This window comes from Prinia subflava, chromosome 1 (genome assembly GCF_021018805.1).
Source record: "Prinia subflava isolate CZ2003 ecotype Zambia chromosome 1, Cam_Psub_1.2, whole genome shotgun sequence".
In the NCBI taxonomy this organism is placed as follows: domain Eukaryota; kingdom Metazoa; phylum Chordata; class Aves; order Passeriformes; family Cisticolidae; genus Prinia; species Prinia subflava.
This window is the reverse complement of record NC_086247.1, coordinates 91,020,291-91,039,628: the sequence shown is the minus strand read 5'-3', so window position 1 is coordinate 91,039,628 and position 19,338 is coordinate 91,020,291. Positions and strand designations below refer to the sequence as shown.

Genomic DNA, 19,338 nt, shown 5'->3' with positions numbered 1-19,338 from the left:
GCATAGCTTTACAATCAATATGCTTTTGCAGGCCTGCATCTTTGAGCAGGTTTGTATTGCAGCACAGCCTGAAATAACAGTATAAATTTAATGGGCAGTCTGAAAAGTAGAGAAGTATAACAACAGGTGTATCAATTTGTGCTGTGATGTGTAACTGATACCGCTGTAATTTTGCTACAATTAGGCTCTGTTTTAAAACAAAATAGTACAAAATACCTGGTGCTGGAGCTAAGATAATCAGCTGAAAATCAAAAGGAAAAGACAACAGGTAGCACTGAGAGCATGTTGTGCAGAGGTAATTCATATATATCACACATTTGCAATACCTATATCCTGTGTTAGTCAGCCCTTTATTAGACACACTATATTCAGACAAATTGAACAAATGCTAAAACATATAAACCCCTAACACTACAAATACATCTTTCCAAAAGTTATGAAGTTCTTTAAAACCACGCAGGTTTCTGTTTTTCTTTCTTTTTGACATGATTATTGATGGATACTTAAAATTTATGAGTTCATAGATGAGTCAAACCTTCACTAGAGATGATTCCTCTTCTAACTACATGTGCTTTTTCACAAACATTAAAAACAATTACTTAGGAATAGTATTTTCTAGGAATTCTGAAAATATTTTAGGTATAATTATTGTCATTACAGAAAAGTCTGAAATATTTCCTTTAATCATTAAATACACAGCTCCATAACTCCATACACTTGAAAACTAGAATGTCACTGTAAGTTTTCCTCTTACATATGTGTCTATATATACATACACACACATATATATGCACTACTATAAAATGAGTGTCAAGAAAAGCAGGACCTTTACATTTCCACACTTTCTCTGTTTGCAATAGCAATAAAACTGAAGATACCACCTGTGCCATCCACAAAAATTGAACCAGCTTAACTTCAAATACTCTTGATAGGCTCTGCTTTTCCCACTGTCATTTTTTCATTCTTACCAAAGTCTGTTTATTCTAAAGTATATTGTCAGGCCATACATTCAAATTTCATGCAACAAACCCCTCTCCCTTTTACACTGCCCTGAAATGACTAAATCTTGTGCCAGACCCAAACCCAGGCTTGCACTGCTCAACTCCACTCTGCTGTGCACAAGAAAAACCGGTTTGCAGCTGTGGTGTTTCTAGACCTAGCTATACATATAAACATTAAATATTACTTATTTTTGTGTTCTTCCAGTAGCTCAAAATGTAGCCTAAACCATGCAACATACAAGCAAGCCTTACAGGGCCTGGTTCTATTTGTGGAATGGTAAAGTATCAGCAATTCCTCTGAGCTCCACTAATGGAGACATGCTAATTACCACATCTAGATTGCCATCAACTCACAGTGGTGACAGGGGGGAGTTCAGAGTATTAAACATTTTGAAGGACTATACCTTAAACAGAAACCTTCTCAAAGTCACAGTATCTCCTTACAATGCCCATTCTGTGAACTCAGAACAAAAACAAACAAACAAAACCCCAATCTCAAAAACCCAACGAAACAAAACCCCAGTTAACCATTTCAGATTTTTTTTTCTTGAATTTGTATTAGTTATTGAAGATCTGTTTCCTAATGGTTGGGAATAAAATCTATCTTGAGAGCTAAAGTCACATAAGCCAAATTCTCCAGCACACTACCACAGAGTACATGTGCATGAGGTTGGTCATCCATTAGGAAGGACTGGTAGCTTGGAAATGTCACTAGTGGTGGTGGAAATGCTGTGAGGGAGTGGAGACATAACAGGACATAGCTAGAGAAATCTACAGAACACTGAACCTTCAGAGGGAAGCTTAAGGTGTGTACACTGAAATAAGTGCACCTGGAGAACAGCAAACACGTGACTGGGTCCCCAGAAGTACTCATTAGCAAGAATATTTCACAGTGAGCTGTAACTGTGTGACAAGAAAAAATGGGCTTCTTTTTGGAGAAAGTGTTCTGGAGACAAATTTTTAACATTAAAAAAAATGTTGGCCTCCCACAAGTATTTTTGCTACAACAAGAACTAAATGTTGGTAGTTTATTTTATTCTTCTTACAATGTTAACTAATAGAGTGACTTAATTTCCTCATCATAAATGATGACGGATTATAAATAACAGATATTTCAGAGCATGAGATGCTTTGGGTGAAGAGATGCAGTACTTTCATCTGGAAGGTGTCTGCTACAGTAATTACTTCTTGGGTGAATCTTACAGCCTGAACTGACTTGATCAAGCCAATACAAAGCAAAGTCCTACTCATCTGAACAGGGGCAGCAGCAGCAGGCACCAAGTTTGGTGATTTTGCTTTATCCCTTTCTAAAATTCAGCCCTTCAAAATCAACATGGAGTTTTTATTTCCAATTCTTAGCTCAAAAAAAGCTGGGGGTGAGGGGGGTCAAATTCAGTTGGTAAAAAAGGGACCATGTAACTAGGGCCACTGCTTCCATTTAGTGTGATGGACAATAAAAATAAATAAGAATACAAAGAATACAAAACCAGGATAAATCAACTATGCTACACATCCGGCAACACACCTTATTTTACTGCATTTGTTATCAAGATGACATGCAGTCTAAAACTTCATGGCAAACACACTGGCAAAAGCCATAAATCATGAGAATAACAAGGCTCGAAGGAACAAGGCTTACAAAGACAACCCCAAGGGTGACTTTCTTGGATACCAGTAAATAAATCCCTAAAGGCAAGGAGCTGAAGTACAGCAACCCTAGCAACCACACTAGCACCCGAATCGAGGTCTGGAAGAGTAAAGATGTGCAGTTCCACACTGTCCAGTTGTGGGACACAGTTGCAACAGAGTCAAAACTTGTAGGCCTGTAAAATTCCACCACAGGGGTTGAGTTCAGAGTCTGGGGACTTTCTCTTTGTACTTCCATGATTGTTATAACCAGGCAATTAGAAGAGGTGTGAGAAGGGCTAACCAGAGACGCCAGCCTTTTGGGAGTCAGCAACAGTTCTGTTGGGTTATCTGGTAGGCACTTCTTTCCCTTTCCCCCACAAGCTAAATTCAGGAGGATGTTGTTGTCATCAGGAAGACTACTAACCTCATCGTCTGGCAGGCACGTTTCAAACCTGCAGAACGGGCACACGATGACTCCTTGCGGGGAATCGCCAAAGTCTATGATCTTGCAAAGGCATTTGGCACACACTCTGTGACAGCACTCCAGCACTTTTGGTTTCCTCTGTCGCAGGTTATAGCGGTTGTAACAGATCTTGCACTCAAGCTCATCTGAGCTCTGGGTCTCCACAGACTCCTCTGGTAGCTGGGTGGTCATTTCTTCAGATGGTTTTTAGACTTGTGGAAAGAGAAGTCAAGGGATGAAAAGGTCACTGAGTCTTATTTTAGAACATTTTCCTATCACCCATCTCAAACAGAAAAAGAGGAGGTGACATCATCGAAAAGCATCAGTAGACATCATCCATTTTCAGCTTCTGCTAGGGATTGTGCACTGTATGTCCTTTACTCTGAGCCAGGCATCCATCTGAAAAAGCCAAAGTGGAATTTTTGTTGAAAGCAAAGGCAAAAACAGGAAAGGGGAAGGGGAAAAGAAAAGGGAAAGCTTTAGCAAATTAAATATGCAAGTTCTACTTTTTATATGCTCAGTTTCCTTTGCTAAAACTACCTCTAAGGTAGCTTTTTTTCTGTGGCATGCGAGGCCTGTATAACAGTCATGCTGATGAAACTTAGCATCATGATGTATGGATTTATTTTAGAGTTGAAGCTCTGAGTGGTTCAGCCCATGAAGTTTTCAGCAGAAGCTGCAATCTAATCACTGATCTGTGACCATTTATTTAAACTCTGGTTTCCCAAGGAAATGAGACTTGACACCTGGAGCTCTTGGTCTTTCCTGGGAACTTGTGAACCTGCTGTCCAATTTCAAACAAACCAGCAGAGGGGCCGCAGTACTGAGGATAATTAAGCTGCTAAAAAGAAATGAACACTGGCAATTGGGTAGAGGAGAGAAATTTATACTAAGTACCAGTTATCCTGGAGGGCAATGAACAGGTGGTCAGCACACCTCAAACTCTGCTCTGAATGGGCAGCATGCTGCCTGTAGCTCAGCCAGAGAGGAGGGCAACCCAGGGGAAAGCTGGCAAAACTCTGGGGAAATAAAAAGTTTGGGGGAGTGGAATGGGTATGAAAGAGGTCCAGGGTTATTGCAAAGAGTTATGTGGGACCCTAGGTCAAATCTGGATTAGGCTTTGTTAATTTTTCTGTTTGTGGAGTAGCCCATTTCTTTTTCTCCACTCAGCTGCTGGACATGTGATTACAAAAATAAGAGTTCTTCAGCTTGCAACAAATGTCTCCTTCAGTATGTGGCTGCTGGGGTGAAGGCTGATGTGTCTTCCAAGGGCATTCACCAGATGCTCTGGTTTTCAAGGGTGTCACGGCTGTGACAGCTGTTTCACACCTCAGCGAAGGACAGGTCCGTGGCACGCTCGCCCCGCTGCGCTGCCGCTCTGCGCAGCGGCTCTGCCACCAGACATGTCTGCCTCTCTTAAACAAATGCCTTGTCATATTTTGTAACATGACTTCAGGAAACAGTGCAGGTATTATAAACAAAGCATTAACCAGGAGTTTGTGCTCTGGGGATCAATAATCGCCAGCACTTAGAAAACCAGCTCTTATCTGCCAGAAGATAAAAAATTCTTCCAGATTCAGGCACATGCTTGCTCACAGAAATGAGGGCAGAACTGCATTTTGCAGGTTCTCAAACTCATCCCTTCATTGCTAGAGTCACAAATAATTGGCCACAGCCAAATGATGGACAAAGTCAGCACTTGTGTCCAGCTGCCTCTTGTATTACCAATAAATATCAGGCACACTGAATATTAAAAAGTGGCCTATTTCAAGAAACTTATTTCTTTACTACTTGTTTTAGTAAATATGTGATTTCTTTCCCTTTCCATTGGGAAGTGACTACTCACTCCTAGCATTCAGATTTTTGCTCTTTTTTTTGAGGAAAAGACAGGAAGCAACTCTTTTAAGCAACGTGCCCCTTCTGTCAATACATTTTACCTGCCAACCATCAGTGCAGTCTCTTTCATGGGCCTCCTGTTCTTACTGTGCTTTAAGTATTTTCCATTTCTGCATATCCAGGAAAAGATGGCGAGATATGAGAGAGGTGGATATATAACTTCTATAAGCAACGTAATTTGTAAAACTCACCTCCAGGATTTTAAAACAAAGATGTAAACATCACACAATGATGTAATGAAAAAGTAATGAATGGCATGTTCAGTGAATGGCAGTAATGAAAAAGCCATGACAACACAATGAAAAAAACACACATATTTCTCAAAGAATTGTTACAGACATGGCCCCCTTCCCGTTCAATTGCTTCAATAACTCCTTTCCTGCCTCTTCCAATTTATGTCTTCAGTGCTCTAAAGGCTTTCATCTCTGCCTCACTGTTGTTTTTATTATTTGTACTGTGGATATATTTGTGGCATGTTGCATCATGCAAAGCAAACATAAGACAATCCACAGTTTTCAAAGTGTCCAAGCAAGGCATCTTCTAAGACACAAAAGGGACATCTTTTACAGAACTTACAATTTATCCTTCATCCTTACACTGTGTTACACTGTGTGCTTCCTTATTAAATTCTGCTACTCTTTTTATTTCATTTCAAATATCATCTTCTAGATGACTTTTAGGTAGATATAAATGTCACGAGATGCTAACTTTCCAAAGGATGAACAAACCACAAAATGGACCAAAAAAAGTGAAATGCCAGCCTAGAGGAAGGCAAAGAACTGTAAAATTAAGAAGCCAAACAAAAAAGCAATGCTTTTGAACTTCTACATCTTTGCTATAATTTACCTTCCGTACCTGAGGTGAATGAGGATTACTAACAAGGTACTGTTAGTAATCTGCTGGCAAATGTTGTCATACAATTCAAAATTAGATTTCTGATTAACCAAATATCTTCTAAAATATGAGTCTGCTTCTCATGGAAATTTATGACCTTTCTCTGAAAACTTCCAACTCGAAAAATCTTGATATTTGTGTGTTTATTCTTCTAATTAATATTTACAGGCTTTTTACAAAACCCAACCCACTTTCCAACCAATTCTATTCAGAGATGGATCACAACCCCCTGAACCAGTTTTCAAACTGAACGCGTTTTCCATGTTCTTTTAGTGCCAAAATTTGACATTAATACACGGAATAACAAGTCTCTAGGAGTAGCAATGTCCCAGTTGCTAAACTGGGATCATTAGCTCAATTTCCTGAGCACAGTGATCTTCCTATTGTAGTTTGTGTCATGAGCTATTCTACAATTTTTTTGAAACTCTTTTTTAATATAATGTATTGGACAAGAAAGAACTACTTTCATCATCTTTCTCACTCCACAGAGCCTCTGAAAAAAGTCTGTCTGTAATAAAACATTATTGATTGTATTTTCTTCAGCTAACTCTATTTGCTGGATTTCTCCTTACGTGTTTTAGTGTGAATACTGCTTATTACTCTTTGTTATTTATACATCCTTTCCTTTGAAAATTAAAATTTAATCACTAGTTCCTATTAATGCTTTTCATGCATTTTTTACCCTCTCAGCTCTACGGTGGTTTTAGATGCTTCCTCTCTTTTTCGCTTTCCTGATTTCTTATGGAAATTTTTCCTTCTCAATATCCGCTTTCCTGCTCTTTTTTTTCTCTCCTGGGAACTGCCACCTTTTTGGGTATAATTAATGATGCCCTTCTATTATATATACATCACATACACTAAAAAATTCTTTGATTAGAGACTTATTAAAAATATATGGAAACTGAAGCGTTTAAAGAAAGTTGGTTTCAAATTATTCCTATTTCTTGATAAAATGAAACATTTATTAAGAAATATGGCCAGCTATTCCTTCAAGGAAATTCTGCTCTATATCAATGATTTTCTGGCTGGTCTTTTGCATGCTTCCCAGGTGAGTATTTACTGGAAGCAGGTAGAATAAGGATTTAAAGAAAGGAAAAGGTTAATTACTGCTCCTCTGGATCCTGCTCCCTCACCAAAAATATCACAATTCACATACTTCTACTTGTTGAGTGTTAAAAGCAATATTACGCAGGGAAAAAAATGAGATTGTCTCAATACGTTCATGTTTTATCTTCCTCTTTGAGACACTTTTTTTTTTTATGATGCCACAAGAAGGTATGTCCCTATTATGTGCTCCATTAATATTTGGGCTATTTTAAATATTGAGCTGCAACCTGCATGTTATTTCTGACCTTGAAATCCAGGGGCAGTCATGACATATCTAACCTCTTTCACTTCAAGTACAAAATTTGTAGTGACTGGAGATCAAAGTGAAGTCCCATGTCTATTTTTAAAGCATAGTGTGTATTTTTATTAATTCTGGTATTTGTCATGACTTTAAACTGCTTCTTATGTCCAGTTTTTTACCTGAACTTAGCCTTGTCTCACCTGCTTGTTTGACACCAAGAGACACAAGTTGTAACTAGGGAAATTTCAACTACAGATTAGAAAAAACAAATAGTACACAAGGTACTCAAGACAGATATAAATGAAACATGCAACCTTACAGATATCCTTGACTGGATACAACCCTGGTCAGGCCATTGTGCCTTGGAACTGAGCTCTGCTTTGAGCAAAAGGAACTGGATCTTCCTGGAGATTCTTTCTAAAACAAATTGCTCTATGATTCAATGTTTTGCTATCGTGACTCTATGTGATCTGTTTGAAAGGCTTTATCTCTTACTCAATAAAGAATCAGGCTGACAATTGTTCACATAGATAAACAGCTCTCCTAGATGGTAATTCTTTCATTTAACATATGAATTAATTTTTACAAAACCTAGAGTCCTTCTGCTATCCTGTCTTCCACAGAATCTATCTGATGGGATCAACACAATACAATTGCAGAATATTTCATTCCCATGAGTATTATGTAGCACACAGCAGCTTTATGAACAAAATATAAACTACTAGACACATCCAATGATGACAGTATCCACTGCAATTTATTGAAGAACAAGCACATCTGTTATCCTATGACAAGCACTTGCCTTTTGTGAGAGTCCTGACTAAGCACTGCAGGAGTGAATCAATCATTCCTGTTGCTGCTTGAGCTCTGACTCCCTCCCTTTCTGACCCAGTGCCACCCATCCTGTACCTGATGAATTCCTCTACTTGAAACTTTTACTAAAAGGGGAGAAAAGCTGAAGACAGAAAGGGATCTTCTGGATGGCAGAAGACACAGGCTCTGCAGTGCTCCATGTACTGCTGGAGGACAGACCCAGAATGAGGGGGAATAACCTGCCTTGAGGGCGAGAGGAGGTGACCCACAGGACCAGACTGAATCAATAATAGCAAGATCTTATGTGTGACCCCCCACATGGCCAGAGTGCAGTGCATCATCAGCCCAAACAGGCCACTGGCCATTGATCGGTACTAATCCCTGCTCTGGAGCTGCAAACTTTCTTCCCAGGCATGGAAAGAAAGGTGAAGGGGCTGTGCAACATCTTATGGCCCTTCTTCGCACTCATCTATCAAACACTGTGCAGACAAAGTGTTCTTATGAGAGGCCAGAAGCAATTACTTGTAGATGAAACTCTCAATATTGGAGCTCAGTCATGCTGACAGGGCAAAGTAGATGGGAAACTTGTGCCTCTCTTCCCTAATGGAAGATCATCTTTGCCCAGTTCATCAAACCAATCTTTTATCATTCATCTCTCATACTTTTTTTTTTTTTCTGTGAAGGGAATTTGCCAATATTTCACATATAATCTAAAATGAATATATGAGCTCAGCAACTCCCATAAGATATCATCCATGGAGCTACTCAACGTGATATTTTCAAAGGTTTTAGAAGTTTCCCTAAAATACAAGCTGAGCATATTTAGGAAAGAAGAGAAGGAAAAAATATAGATAGATAAATAAATACAGAGAAACTTACTTTTCATTAAAAAGAACTTCTTGCAAAGGTTTACTTGCAGGGAACACAAGAAATGCCTTTTCTTCTCCACATGGGCAAAAACTGGTAGAGAGGGAAACAAAATTAGTAGAGCAGGAATACAGCTGGGAGACTTTTCAGTCTATTTTCTCTGAAAGAGAGGAAGGAGTCCAACTTCTCTAGTTTGGATAGAAATAGCCATATGTTGAGATTTCTGTTTAGAGAAATATATTGGGTAAATCTCATTTACTAAAATTATTTCTGTAACATAATCCAGTTATCTTTACAGATCTGTTGTTGATTTCAAGCCTCTTTCAATATTATGTGCTATACACTCTGAAGTGCTAGCTCTTCTAGCAACCACATAGTCACAAATGTTAGCAATTCACTAAAAAAAACCAGCCTAAAGGCAGAGCATCCGAAGAGATGAACTGTGCTCTGAAAGAAGAGTTGTAAAGACATACTGAAATACTTTCCTTCACAAATGTCAGAGAAGCTCTTTGATCATTTAGACATTTCCAAACACAGTGCAGTCTCTTCTCCATCTCCTGTGGGCCGCTGCATTCATGTTGGAGGAGCTTTGCTGCATTCTGACTCAGCAGGAAATGACCATCGCACTAGACTTTTCCAGCTTGTGCTAAGCACAGTGCAAAAAAACACCCCACCCCAAAGTGCTTTACTAATCTGACATTTGAATAGAAAACGTCCAAAGTGCCAGCAGCTATCACATGTTCAACCTGTTTCATGCCACATTTCTGCTAACAGTGGATGGGTTTTAACAATGGGCATTTCCCTGTCAACTCCAATCAATGAGAGACTTTGCACAGGAGTTACAGAATGTGATGTACTGATCCATGCTCGGCTTATGGTCAGCTGTGTAAACTCCTATGAAAAATGCCTCCATTCTTTTCACAAAAGCTTAGTTTTCAACAGCATAGGTGATGAGGTTATGCCTCCAATAACTATGTGTGAAAGAGTAACCCCTCAATATATACAGCAAAAAGTTGTGTATTATTGACTGCTGAGACTAATAGAAAAGAGAAGCATTCTTATCTGAAGTTATTGTTACAATATTTAGAGTCTTTGCTTGATCTCTCTCAATCCTCTACAATGCTGCACAAAAATGCCAGACACAGAAAATTATAGTTTTTCGTGCTTGAAATGGAATTCATGGGTCTCTAATTATTTAGTATGAGGTCATGTAATATTAATATGCCATCTCATACTAAAAAAAAAAAAAAAAAAAAAAGAAAATAAACAGTCTTTGTTATTATTCCTCCTCCCCATCCTGTTAAGTAAGCAGGGAGATTTTAATGTAACAGGGTTCACTTAATTCCATGTTCGACACAGGCTCATAGGGTACTTTTTACATCCTTTGCCTGTACATATTCAAAATCATCAGACGCCATTTCCTATTAACAATATCATGTGCAATACTTTTTTGTTATTCCAGTAACTCACATTATGTGTCAGGTAGTAGTGGAAAATGGTATGAATACACAGTAAATCCCTTATTGAAACCCTACTATTCTCAATTGCTTACTTTCTAGCTACAGGCTACTACAGTATTGATATGAATCCTGCAACCGTGGTGTAGGAAAAAATGTTTTATTATTTAGGCTTGCAGGCAAAAACAAAACCTCTTCCAATATTTCTTAAGAAGAAATTTTCCCTCATATAGAATTCATGAGCTATTTATATAGTAATATGCCAAGTGACTACTCAATGTGACATACGGTTGTGGGTTGCTTTGTAGCTGTTTGAGGATAAAACTAATAAAGGACAAAGGATCTGAGCTTTTATTAGCTATCTTGATTTAAATTGGCTTAATTAGATTAAATCGATAAGTAAAAAGAGATTGCTTGAAATTTGTAGCTAAAATGGTAACATTTAATTTTGGAAATATGCTAGTTAAACACAATTAATTCCTTTAAAATTATTTTTAATTCTTTCACGACCTACTTACTTGGGCTGTTAGGCATTTTCTCTTGCACAGTTTTCTCACTGCCAATGGCTTTTCCTTTATGCCTCTGAAACCAGTAAGCAATCTACTCAGTTAATACATATTTCACAACAGAACTTGTTACCTTACTTCTATTTCAGGGAAAGGTTAGACATTCTCTTTTTTGGTAGTAGGGATGGTTTTTGGTAGCTTTATCAAATAAGATAGAGTTCTGCTTCTCTGCTCTAGTGCTTGTGCCCTTTAGGAGCTCTTCTCAGAGCTCAACAGTCTGTAGAACATTGGTTCTAGAATATGACTTGAAAAGATACAAAATTATAAATAAATAAAAAGCTTCCCAGTATTTCTTAATATAGGCATAAATATTTAATCATATGGCCTACAGATATGTCTAGCATTTATCTTTATATTAGACACTATTAAAAGCCAATACAATTTTGTATTAGTTTCAGAACACATGATGAGAGCACCATAGAATTTTACATCCTTGCTCTGCTTGCTACTCTATAAGCAGTAAGTCCAGAAATACAAGAAAATAACTGCTGCTTTTTAAATAAAAATTACTTCTATTAGACTATATTAAGTGACATACTCAAAATGTATCATCCCCCAAATATAACAGAATTCTCCCTCTTCCGGCATATTTTCTATGTTACATAATTTGGGAGAGACCAGGTGAGACAAAATGACAGAAAATTCATCTTGATCACATAATTCAGTGAAAAATTCCTCTCTACACAGGGAAATCATTTTAATGCATTATAATAAGTTCCAATTAACCTTCAAAATAAGATTTAATAGAAAGTAAGTGTGGCATTAGCTTTGTCCTAATGGAGATGAAAACAATCCCAGAAAAGGCTAGAAAAGAATCTGTACTTCTTGCTTTTTCTATTGTCATCAAAAGAAATCCAACCAATACAAGTACTTTTAACTTAGTATATTCTGTTTTAGACATTTTTGACGATATGACTACATAACAAAGATTTTCCTGTATCACCTATTTTATGTCAGTAGTGCAAACAGGAAATAAAAAGGGTGGATATCATACAGGGCAGTAATGATACTGTATTTTATGTATTCTTTGCATAAATTTGATAACAAGGTTTTCTGTTTTAGCTACTGCTCAGAATTTGCATCTTATCCAGAGCAGAAAGGACATGGTAAAAAGCAACTGCAGTTACTTCAATCACAAGAATATTTGAAAAGTCTACATCAAAATAATTCAAATCAATACAGATTTCCACCTACAAATAACATTTTCAGACCTGGTCTTCTATCATCCTGTCCTTTTTGAAACACTGGCAACTAAGTCTGATACAGCTGATTCTGCAAACTGGACAATAGCTTGAAAAGTGAGGAGTCTGAGGAAACAACACTCTAAACTGGATTCAGTAAAATTATGTCATTTTAATATTTCATTTAGTTCCCCTAAAGAATGCACCTACAACCAGTTATTTCTGGGATAAAGATTATTCTTATTTTAGCAGTACAGAAAAGTTGCCATATAAACTCTCCTCAACTGACATTATTATATCTATTATTATTATTATAACATCATTATCATCACTAGAATTTCAATGTAACTAAGAAATTCTTTTTTAAAAAAATCTTACTGATGTATTTAAAAAAGAGCAAACACAAACCACACAGATGCTATAAAAAAATACGGTATTTAGTAGATGTGGTTGACATGCAGTAAAGTTGTATGTCTTCAACTGCATTCATGGGAAATGAACAATCCTGGCAGATGAGTGTCAGTGAGGAGATGTTAACTTCGACAGCAATAGGTATTGCTCTCTTCCAAAAGATTTGTAGAAAAATTCCATTTAGCCTGATTTATACACAACATGCAAAGAACAGTTACTGCATGCACACCCACCATTCCAGATGCAGGTACGTGAAATTGCAGGCATTGAAAAAGCAGATGGAAGGAGTGAAATTAATTTGTGTCAAATGATACACAGAGCTTTTTTTCTATTCCTTTAAGGAATACAGGAATCATGTGAAACAAGAGCAGCTTTAAGTATTAGTCTAAAGGTATCTTTGTAGCTACTGGGGATGATCTGGGACTGTCAGAGATCCATAAATTGCTACACCACCAATGACAAAATTGCTGGAGTGTTCTGCTGGTGAGACTTGCTTAACTCAGATTAATGCTTATAAAGCAATTAAACTTCACGGGAACTGATATGATTTGTTCAGCTTTAACATGTTATTTAGCAGTGAAGTGTGGTATGTTTTTTTACCCATTCTGAACTGTCAGTGAAAGAGCTGAAGTGCTACTAGATGGAATATTTCAAGCAAAGGACAGAATCCTTAAGAGCTGAGACTCTATATACAGTGCCCTTTGGACTGTATAAGAGAGGAGCAGAAGGAAGCTGCCATTTATTCATAGGATGTATCAGAATCCAGTTAAGAATGCAATGTATCTCCCTCCAATGTGTTTCTGATAGAAATATACTGCCACAGCAGCAGGTAATCCAATCAGGTCTAAATCGGATCAATATGAACCTGCAAAAAATCGGAAAATCTGCCCTTAGGAAATGTGTTTCAGTAAGAGCTGCATAATTCGGTTCTGGGACAAGGGCAGCCTGGACTTTACAAATTTTTCCATCATTCAAAAGAGTTACATTGGTTAAGTCTCACAAACTCAATGAAGAGTAGGAAACTCTCTCTTCTTTGAGCAGAGCTACAGCATTTTGATGTCATTTGCAACTACAGTGGTTGAAAGGTTAAATGAAATGAACATATTTGAAGTCTGCCAGTCCAGCACATTCAAAATACAAAACACATGCGAGGAAAGCATTGCTTCAGAAATTTTGGAAGTAATCAAGGCGTATTCAAAAACACAGCTTGTATATTAAACCAATTAGAAAACCAACAACAGAAAACCAAAAAACAACCAACACACAAAACAGAGAGAAAGTACATAAAATGGAATTCTAAAGGTTTAAAAAGCAACATAGTCCATAGAGAGACACTTCCCTATTAACCTATAAATTTAGTTCAGTGTAAATTAAGAACTGAGACCAGGTATTGGTATTTTCTTAACTGGTAATAATCAATGGGGATTTTAGTTTTAAGTGTTTTGCAACATGTACTACAAGACTAGAAAGAAGAACACTAACAGGTTATGAATGTCACTTGATGTAATAAAAATCCCAACATCAGCTCAGCAGCTCTTCAGCAAGTATTCCCAAGGATATCAGGTTTTCTATACAATATCCCAAATGAGCAGCTTGGCTAAGGCTTATGGACTAATGTAGGAAATTAAAAACATTTCTTGCCTTCCACTAAGTAAGAAAATATTTTTGATCGTACAGTAACATATCCAGAAACCTTTTAGAAATCCAGATCAGCTTTCTTTAAACTATTTTAAATAAGGAAACTCCTCTGCTTTGCTTTCACTTAAGCAAGTGAATATAAGGCTTCTGAATGTTCCACTGTGTAAGCCTCTTTTCCAAAAAGTGATACTAGAAAGACATGCTAGGAAGTGAATTAATTACCTAGACACATTAGAGGATAACACATATTTCACCCTTTTTCATTTCTGGTGTGCTGAATGCATATAATTGGCAAAGACTGAAGATCTAGGGGAAAAAAGCCTATATAGATGTATTCTCTATTCAAAAGCTCAGAAGCATTAGCCTTTATTTATGTTATTACTTTTTCATGGAAAGCTCCATGTTTGAAGAACCAGGACAGCACACTGCTGTTTGTTAGCCTACTAAACCAAAGTTTATGAAAGTTAACAACAATTGCACTAATAATCAGTGCAAAAGGTAGCATCCACTGTGAATTTGACTTTTCCACATCTCTGCAAACACCAACCACATAATTTGCAGCCAGTTAAAATATACCTTTTTCCTTGGGCTTGGTTTCTTGACAGAAAGAACTCTCCGTGAAATTGATTAAAATCCAATTCTGCTCCAGAGTCAAATGACTGCAATATTACTTGAGAGCTTCTGAGCTCAGATTTGTCCTTCTCTGCTTCTGGAGGACTCTTTCAGAAAGTGCACCCAAAGAAAGTGCACCCTGAGGGGCATTTCTCAGTAATTGTGGTGGATATATTTTGCAATAGTGAGTACATCTACACTTTAAACTTGTAGCACAGTGTTGACATAACTGAGCAGGATTTGTACTGGAACCAACCTAGCTATAATAACATGTAGTCCTGGATGAGCTAAATTAATCTGGCTTGTAGGAGAATCAGCCAGCCTTATGTACCATTTCCCACTTTATTATCCTGTGCTAATATGCTGAGCTTTGTCTACAACCTCTGCCAATATATCTTGCCTATCTGTAAGCCATCGCTGTAGAGTGTTAAGCTACAGGAGACTGCACTTTGAAATGTGATAGGAGATACCCTAAAAGACTGCAGAAGTTGTGCCTTTCATTCTCAGATATGTCTGTTTGAACTCAATATCTGAGGATCAGCATCCATGGAAAATGGAGACTTTCATCTCTACTTACTAAAAAGTTTATGCAAATGTTGATATTCACACAATGTCTGTCAGTGCTCCTCCATACAGATGTCTTCTAATTTTTTTTTCTGCCCATAAACACCTTGTGTGTTTGAAGTGACAAGGCTTGCAATAGAAGGCTTGGGAAACTTAAATTTTCATGGTTTTTCTCCTGAGACACTCCTGTTTCTGACTGAGCTTCACAGAACTCTGCTATATGGACAGATCTCAAGACAGAGGTGGACTGAGGGAGAAGCAGATGCTTCAACAGTGAATTTTATGTTGATTCACTAGACAGCCCTAGTGCCCATTTGGTCTTACCAATGAGGCATTCCTTGTCCACAGCAAAAGGTGGTAGTCCATCGTGCTGTCTATGCCCAAATCTTCAGCTTTCAATGATCCCACTGAATGATCCCATAAAACCAAAAGCTCTGCACAGCATTTTCAGAGATGCATTTATGGTATCGTACAGTGATAAAAGCATTCTCTCCTTTTTGGTCAGAGTGGTCACAAGCCTTTTGGTAAGAAAAATGGCAACACAGCATATGGATAATTCATTAGACAAAGATCCTCTTGTGTAAATCAAGAGTGATTCAACCAAAGAAGATAAAACGCTTACAAATATCTCAACAGATCACATTGGCTTGTCTTAAAAATCCCTTGTTTGAGGGAAAAAGTAGCTTTCCTCTTGCTTGGCTTATGGTAGCCTGTAGCTCTAAAGATGTGTTAAGAAAAACTTTACTTGAGGGATTTGTTTGTCAAAACTTGTCACTGAGTTTAGCTTGTAAAACGACAGCAGGAATTGAATCTTGTATGCAAGCATTTTCTTAGGATGCACATGCAGGCCTTTCTCAGGCAAAATGCCTATTTATTTGGGTAACAGGGATAAAGATGGTAGAATTAAACTACTAGTGTATGCTTTTTTTGATTGCTACTTCATAGGACACCTTTTTGACATTTCTAACATTTGTTACTGCCTCATTTATTCAGTTCCTAAATCTATAATCCCTGCTAAGGCAAAAGTCATGCTGAATTAACTAGAAAACTGACACAAACAACCATTAATTTCTCCTTGGCTCTGCTACCGAAAAATAAAATAAATTTAATTGTCACATTATTAAATCTTGGAAACAATGATGCTTCGTAATATATAACTCCAACCAAGGGAACATCATCAGTAAACAACTATGATGGCATCTAGTCATTCATAAAACCCACAGGATACTGTTCCCTTTCCCAAAAAGATAAAAGTTCTTTTAATACACTGGGTTGTGCAGAAAGGAGCAGACAAGATCTCAAGGACACTGTTTATGAATACACGAATTGTGGCAGCCCCATTGGCAGGATATCAAGTCTGAAGGACTTACTGATCGAACATTAGTGAATGAAGTATTTGATGCACTCACACAGTCTCAGTATCACATCCAAATGAGACACTGCAGCCTCAGATGTGTCTCATATTCTGTGAACATACCACTTGGAACTGCTGGCTTATTACACCAGTGGTTATGAAAGAACTTGAGATCCCACTCATCATCCAGAGCAATCCTTAACCTTAACCTTAATTTCACATGGTAAGATTTTACCTCAGCTACTTAAGAGAAACAAACGAAAGCACTACACATTGTAATTCTTTAAAGCCTATTAGGCATCTTACAGCACACCCTAATAACCACATCGTTAAGCACAAGATCTAAATGGAGCAAAAAAGTAAATGTAAAGTAAATGCTCGCTATCTTCTCTCTCTTGCTTATACTTGTACAAAGACAATGGGCTCAATTCCATTGTGTTACTGATGTTGCCAGAGTGCAACTGATCACAGAACACAATTTATTGTGATTGTTACCTGAGAGTCTTGGGATCCTTACAGAGGAGTGTTGAGAATCAGAGAAACAAGAGCAGCACTATGATGAATTGGAAAGACTTTGCTGTAGGGAGTGGGCAGAGAGGGCTAAGTGCAAGTGAAGAAAATTTAGGAACAAGTTTTTTAACTTAGCATGCTAAGGAAACACAGAGGAAGCATGTACAGGGGGAGAAGGACTGAGTGGAATAAAACCAAGTTTGATACACAAGGTGGATTTGTGGAGGACTTCAAAGAAGCAGAATTATTCATTTTAGGAAGATGGCCAAAAAAAAAGGTACAAGGGGGTTAGGTAAGAGGAAGGGAAGCAATGGAAGTGTCAAATCAAATAGGAAAGTGTAGTTACAAGATGTATGTTACAAGTGACAGGAATCAAATTAAGAAAGTATTAAGGCACAGACAGAAGTAGGAGGGAGGAAAATGTGTGTTTTACAAGAAGAGATGATACAAAAATACAATCTGAATATGAAAACAAATGGAATAATAAATAAACCTTCTATTGCCCACCACACTGACGAGAATGAATAAGACAAATAATAATAGAATGACAGAACACAAAAGTATTTGGGATCAAAACGTAGCATTCTTTTTGATACTGAAAATACCAGTAAAACAGCTACAGTGAAATAGCAAAGTTCAGGAGAAAGCTGTTTTATTTAGTTTACATTTATTTCTTGAATTGTGAGACCACCACCATGACAAATGGCTCTGTTCATTTAACAGAGAAGTCTACTAAGAGTAAAGGCTGGAGAGGTTCACAACAGATTCTTCAGTGTTTTAAAGAAACTGTATTTTCTCAGACAAATAGCAAACCAAAAGCACAACTCCTGCCCTGCGCTAGAGCTGACACATGTGCATGGTTTTGAGCAACATGTCTTCATTTTGTATGTACAGCAACACTGCAACAGAGCTGAATGAGAGAGATTACTTGTGGCTCCAGCCTCATACAGTCAGCTTAGCACCATAAAGAATGCGACAAGATGAGGTCTGCAAATCGGACAGTTCAGTCTGGGCACTGTGTTTTTATTTTTAAGTGGATACATAATCCTCATTGTTTGTGACTGATCCTGTCGCAGACAGCAACTGAGATGACATTTCAATCCCACGTCCCTGAAGTTCAGAGGTTTACAGCCTTCTGATCAGAAAGATACTCTGAATGAAATTTTTTCAAGTGCAAGATTATTTAAAACTAATTTTTATGCTCAGAAATGCCTTTTTTTTTTTTTTTTTTTTTTTGTACCTAGGTGACTTGAAACCATTTTTAAAAAACAAAACATAGGTAGTTCAAACAAATGAAGATAAAAGTGTAAGATTTATGAAATTACCATAAACCTATACTATACTAATATTATTACCTGTGCAGTGAAGTTCAAGGGACATAGTCTTGCTTTCAAGTGACAGAATTACAGAACCATTTACATTGGAAGGAACCTCTGTAAATCATCTGGATTAAACCTCACATCTTGATATTGCAGCACTGTGTACCAAGAACTTTAGAAGAGCTCAATGTGAGATCTTACAGAGTGGGAGGATGCTGATAGCACTCCATTCCATGCACTCACAAGCACCAAGACAAAGGTAACCAAAAGTCTGTTCAGCACTGATAATGGAGATACAATCCCTGCAATGACACGAACAGGACATGCCTCATCCTCCTCTCTTTTTAGGTTGGCAGACGCGCTGCTGCTGGATGTGCATTTCTGTTGTCTTCAGGCAACAGCAAACCATCTATCCTTCCCACCCACTTCTGTGAGTCATCAGGCTTTACTGACTGACCTGTCTTCTGAGGTGGGTGTCCTTGGAAGGTCATGTAGATGTGCACTGCTGTTATCCTGATGACCTCATCTGGGGCTATTTTCATGGCCCTTCTTGCATGGCTACTTTGCTGCTTCTACACCCATTCAACCCCATTCTCACCAAGGTGCCCACTACAATTCTCAACAAAAGTAGAGACAGGTCTGAAGGGCCTTGTCCACTTGAGCATTATGAACCCTCCCAATGCTGGAGGGTTCACAAAGCCCCCAGGCAGTGACTCACAGTGAGGAATGTACTTTTATTTCAACCACTCATGAACTTCGCTATCAAGTAAAGATAAAATTTATATGTATATATTTTAAAAGAAACATTCACATTT

The 19,338-nt window shown here is 37.7% G+C and overlaps 1 protein-coding gene across 5 annotated transcripts in view; it reads right to left on the bottom strand.

Moving 5' to 3' along the window:
* Positions 1 to 331: 331 nt before the first annotated feature.
* Positions 332 to 19,338, bottom strand: part of RNF182 (ring finger protein 182) — a 29,365-nt gene continuing 10,358 nt past the window's right edge. The window contains exons 2-5 of one of the 5 annotated variants that reach the window (XM_063403078.1): positions 15,665 to 15,858; positions 10,887 to 10,950; positions 8,924 to 9,004; positions 332 to 3,492 (exon numbers count right to left, since the gene is read on the bottom strand). In XM_063403078.1, the coding sequence (XP_063259148.1) occupies positions 2,548 to 3,285 (738 nt within the window). In that variant the 5' untranslated portion in view covers positions 3,286 to 3,492; positions 8,924 to 9,004; positions 10,887 to 10,950; positions 15,665 to 15,858 and the 3' untranslated portion in view covers positions 332 to 2,547. Of the gene's footprint in view, positions 3,493 to 8,923; positions 10,347 to 10,886; positions 10,951 to 15,664; positions 15,859 to 19,338 lie in introns of those variants that run through there. The other 4 variants (XM_063403069.1, XM_063403059.1, XM_063403050.1 and 1 more) reach the window with 4 other exon arrangements.